The 5,070-nt window shown below is 63.5% G+C and overlaps 1 protein-coding gene across 1 annotated transcript; it reads left to right on the top strand.

The window, feature by feature from the left end:
• The first annotated feature begins 448 nt into the window (after window positions 1-448).
• Window positions 449-2,205, top strand: SSTR5 (somatostatin receptor 5). Its single transcript, XM_025275318.3, has one exon. It carries the CDS (start codon window positions 499-501, stop codon window positions 1,603-1,605), a length of 1,107 nt encoding a protein of 368 aa, XP_025131103.3. The 5' UTR covers window positions 449-498; the 3' UTR covers window positions 1,606-2,205.
• The last annotated feature ends 2,865 nt before the right edge of the window (window positions 2,206-5,070 follow it).

Genomic DNA, 5,070 nt, shown 5'->3' with positions numbered 1-5,070 from the left:
GGGTGCCTGGCTGCTGTCTCAGCCTCCTTGTCCCTCCCCTCCCACCTGTCCTGCGGGTCCCTGGGGAGGCAACTCCGAGGGTCCTCAGTCCATTACCTGCGAGGTGAGGTATTGGTGCCCTCCCAGGACTCCGTGAAGGTGGCCTGGCTGAGCCGGGAAGGGGGCCTCTGGGTGCAGAGGGCTGAAGGGACAGCCAGGTCTCTGGGGGCTGCTGTGGCATCTGGCTCCAGGGGCACCTGCCCAGTGCCCCACAGCCACCCACCCACTGCTCCTTCCTCTCCAGCTTTGTTTTCCAAACAATTTGCTTAATGTGATTCCCGGCCCAGTTGAACATGAGTAATCGTATTTACCCGCCACCCCGGGGTAATCCCGTGCGTCCTGGGCAGGTGGGGCAGGCGCATGGGAGACGCCCTCGGCTCAGTCGCTCTGTGTCCTTCCTTCTCTTGCAGCGGACACCCCGGCGCTCCTGCTCAGCCTGCCCTGCCCGCAGTGGCCACGATGGAGCCTCTGTTCCCTGCCTCCCCGCTGACCACCTGGAACACCTCCTCAGTGGTGCCCAGCGGCAGCGGCGATGAGAATGGGACGCTGGCGGGGCTGGGGCCCTCACCAGGTGCCCGGGCCGTGGTGGTACCAGTGCTCTACCTGCTGGTGTGCGCAGTGGGGCTGGGCGGCAACGCGCTGGTCATCTACGTGGTCCTGCGCCATGCCAAGATGAAGACGGTCACCAACATCTACATCCTCAACCTGGCCGTGGCTGACGTGCTGCTCATGCTGGGGCTGCCCTTCGTGGCCACGCAGAATGCCATCTCCTACTGGCCCTTCGGCCCCGTGCTGTGCCGCCTGGTCATGACGCTGGACGGCATCAACCAGTTCACCAGCATCTTCTGCCTGACGGTCATGAGCGTGGATCGCTACCTGGCCGTGGTCCACCCCATCCGCTTCGCCCGCTGGCGCCGCCCCCGGGTGGCCAAGCTGGCCAGCGCTGCGGTCTGGGCCTTCTCGCTGGTCATGTCGCTGCCGCTGGTGGTGTTTGCCGACATCCAGGAGGGCTGGAACACCTGCAACCTCAGCTGGCCGGAGCCCGTGGGGCTGTGGGGGGCCGTGTTCATTATCTACACATCCGTGCTGGGCTTCTTCGGGCCGCTGCTGGTCATCTGCCTGTGCTACTTGCTCATTGTGGTGAAGCTGAAGGCGTCCGGCGTGCGCGTGGGCTCCACGCGGCGGCGCTCGGAGCGGAAGGTGACCCGCATGGTGGTGGTGGTGGTGCTGGTGTTTGCAGGCTGCTGGCTGCCCTTCTTCATCGTCAACATCGTCAACCTGGCCTTTGCGCTGCCCGAGGAGCCTGCCTCCGCCGGCGCCTACTTTTTCGTGGTTGTGCTGTCCTACGCCAACAGCTGTGCCAACCCCCTGCTCTACGGCTTCCTCTCCGACAACTTCCGCCAGAGCTTCCGGAAGGTTCTGTGCCTCCGCAAAGGCTATGGTGCTGGCGCTGAGGACGTGGATGCCACGGAGCCACGGCCGGGCCCGAGCAGCCGGCTGCAGGAGGCCATGATGCCCGTGCGCAGCTGCAAGGCCAACGGGCTCATGCAGACCAGCAAACTGTGAGTGCTGAGGCTGCTGGGGCAGAGGGGACCTGGCAAGGCTGCGGGGACCCACAGCCACCTCTTCTGCCTTTCCTCCCAGAGTTGGGGGGCTGGAGCAGAAGAGGAGACTAGCCAGACAGCAGCGGGCGGGGGGAGCCGCCTCCCAAGGCAAACAGCAGACTGGAGAGGCCATGGGCACGTGCAAATGCTGGACCCCAGAGGAATTCGGCTTTCAATCTGGTCTGGCCGGAATGGTCCTCTCCACCCCCAGAAACACCAGCTCATCCCCCTCCACCCCTGGCCCCAAGCCTGAAACAGGTCCTGGAGAAGGTGCCTGGCAGCCTCACTGGGGGAGGGCTGGGCTCCCGGATGCCCGGGCCTCACTGTGATCATGGCTGCAAGGAGAAGAAGGACATGGGGGTCACTCGCCCCCCACAGGCCCCACTGAGACAGCCCTGCCCAGTGTCCCTCCTGGGGTCCACGGCTGGACCAGAGGAGGAAGCAGAAACCAGGGGGCGCGGGGAGTGGGCAGCGCCGTGCTGGGCAAGGGAGAGTCAAGGTCAGTGCTACCGGGGCCTCGGCAGGGACCCCAGACCGAGGCCAAGCCCTGGAAACGAGATCACGTAACAAGGGCGCTTGTGTTTGACAAGTGCTCCCTGAATAAATTAGAGAATAAATGTTTGACTCTTTCCCAGAGCAAATATTGTCCCTGGAGCCGATCGAAACTGGTGTACATCAGAGCAGGCGGATCGCAGGCGGCTGGGGCGGGGCAGGCAGCAGGACACCCAGATAATAGTGAGGGGAGCGTCCATACCCGTGGAAAGGAGCCTCGGGGCTGGGCTGGCAGGAGCAGGGTGTGGCCCTGAGGATGTGGGCGGTGGGGCAGGGGCATCTGATCCTTCCACGGCTGCTGGGTGTGGGGCGTGGGCAGCTCCCTTGGGGCTCCTGTCCCCGACTCTGGGTGAGTGGGGTCCCGGCCGCCTCCTCAGCCCCAGCTTTAGTATTGGCCCCACCTGGGCTCTGCCTAGAGGGTGGAGGACACAAACCCTGGTGTCAGTCACAGGGAGCTGGTGACCAAAGCCTCCCCGCCCAGCCCTAGGGGAGAGGCATCCCGTGCAGGGGTGGATGCCTGGGAGAAACAAGTCCATTTGACCAGTCACCCCCCTTCCGCCGGCCAGGCCACCCGTGGGCTTGGATGCAAAGTCCATCTGCTCAGAGTGACTTTGGGGAGCAAACAGATGGCACGGAAATATCTGCTCGGGTCAATTTCTCCCAATTGATTTGACACGGCGAGCTCTCTCCCCGGGCGGTGCAGACGCTAGAGTGCCCTCGCCAGTCCTGCCTGTGAGGATGTTGGTGTGTGTGGACATGCCTGTGTGTTTGTCCATGTGCCTGCTTCTGGGTGTGTGTGCCTGTGTGTGTGCATGTGTATACACTCGTGAATGTGTGGGTGTGTATGTGTGTGCATATGCCTGCATGTGGGTGTGATGCATGTGTGGACATGTGTGTACACATATGTGAATTCAGTGTACCTGTGTGCATATACGTGTACTGGCACGTGCACTGTGTGTCTGTATGTGTGCACGTGTGTACACATGTGTAGGTGTGTGTGCATGTGCCCCCTTGTGGGTGCCTGTGTAATGCATATGTAGACATGTGTGTACCTCTGTGTACATGTATGTTTGTGCCTGTGTGTACACATTTGTGAATGTGTGTGTACCTGTGTGTACACATGTATGAATGTGTGCACCTGTTTGCGCCATGTGTGAATGTGTGCCTGTGTGTGCCTGTGTGAATGTGTGTCTGTGTGTATGCGTGTCAGTGTGTGTACACATATGTAAATGTACCTGTGTGTGCACGTGTGTGAATGTACCTGTGTGTGCACGTGTGAATGTGTGTGCCTGTGTGTGCCCAGGCCTGATGGACTCAACAGGTGGAGGAAGAGATGCCAGGTGGCCCGTGGACCCTGGGTCTGTGTGGGAGCTGGTGACTGGGCTCGGCCAGTGTGGACAGTCCCCAAAGCCCTGGGTGGGGGCTACTGAACAGGAGAGAGTGAGCACCTGGGCACCCCTGAGGGCCTGTCGAGGTGCGGGGACAGGAGTGTCCCAGAAGGATGTGAGCCCACGGAGCTGTGGACATGGCACAGTGGGTGTGGGGATGCAGCCTGGCCCATCCACTGCCCTCCCCGCCCAGCACAGGCTGGGGACAGCTGCGGGGGCACAGAGCACCACACTGCTTGCAGGTCTTGGGGCCCCAGGCCCCGAGCAGGGTGGGGAGGGCAGAACAAACACCCTCAGCGGAGTGGGTGACCTGCTTTACTGTCTCTCTCTCCGCATCAATGGGTTTTATTGGCTATTGGGCTCCAGTGGCTCCCAGAGTGACCTTGCTCAGGAAATCCGGCCCGCAGGACAGGGTGAGGCTGCCTCCGGGATCAGGATGGGCTGAGGGTTGGCTATTTGCCAGGCGGGAGGGTGGGTGCGGGGGGGGCGGAGGACCGTGGTGCAGCCCCCATGGGCAGAGCCCATGCTATGGCCCACCCTGGGGGCTGAGCGAGGGCATCCCTGGAGGGGTCAGTGGGGCCCATCCTGGGGTGTCTTGGGACAGGAGGCAAGCAGGCCGCAGGCAAACACCAGGAAGAGCTTCCTACGGAGTCTGGGGGCTGAGAGCTGGGATGCCTTTTGGGGGTGTCAGGCAGCTGACTGACTGAGAACAGGGTCTTTGCTGGTCACCTGTCGGGGCTGCCGTGGAACCCGGGGCCTCAAGGGCTGGGCGGGCTGGGGCCCTGGGGAGGCCACTGGGGCTGTGGCCCGCTCCTCCAGCCCAGCCTGCCGCCTCCTCTCCATGCTGCCCTGGCTCCTCCGGTCTGGCCTGACCACCGTGAGCCACTGTCCAGCTGGAGTCCCCACCTTGAAGGTCCGGCAACTGTCCGGGAACCTGAGGGGGTCCCCATCACTGCCCCCCACCCTGGGCTCTCAGGCTCACCCTCCCCGTCCCCTAGGCTGCACATCCGGCCATGCTGGTGACAGCCGTTCATTTGTGGCGTCTGCGCTGATGGGGGTCTGGGGGCTCCACCTGGGCGCCTGCGTGTGCTGATGGGGGCCTGGGGGCTCCACCTGGGCGCCTGCGTGTGCTGATGGGGGTCTGGGGGCTCCACCTGGGCGCCTGCGTGCGCTGATGGGGGTCTGGGGGCTCCACCTGGGCGCCTGCGTGGGTCCTGACCGGTGCGGGGGGAGGGTTTCCACTGGAGGAAACCTCCTCCCTGGCTCCTGCCTCTGGGGAGGGGGCTTGAGTCCCCTTCTCAGGCTGTCTCTTCTCTGACCTCTGCACACACGGCAGACCATGGCCATGGCCACAGGGTGTGGGGCGCCAGGCCTGGGTGCAGGGGTGGGGGTACCATAGGAGGGGAGGGGCAGGGCCATCCACAGGGGCTGGCTGTCCAGGTGAAGGAAACTGACTGCAGAGCAGTGGGGACTGGCCCTATTCCCTT

Source organism: Bubalus bubalis, chromosome 24 (assembly GCF_019923935.1).
Source record: "Bubalus bubalis isolate 160015118507 breed Murrah chromosome 24, NDDB_SH_1, whole genome shotgun sequence".
Taxonomy (NCBI): Eukaryota; Metazoa; Chordata; class Mammalia; order Artiodactyla; family Bovidae; genus Bubalus; species Bubalus bubalis.
This window is presented reverse-complemented; position numbering and strand designations above follow the sequence as displayed.

What these genes read in the sequence shown, in the direction of transcription:
- SSTR5 (XM_025275318.3), top strand. Translation starts at nt 499, where the DNA reads ATGGAGCCTCTGTTCCCTGCCTCCCCGCTGACCACCTGGAACACCTCC.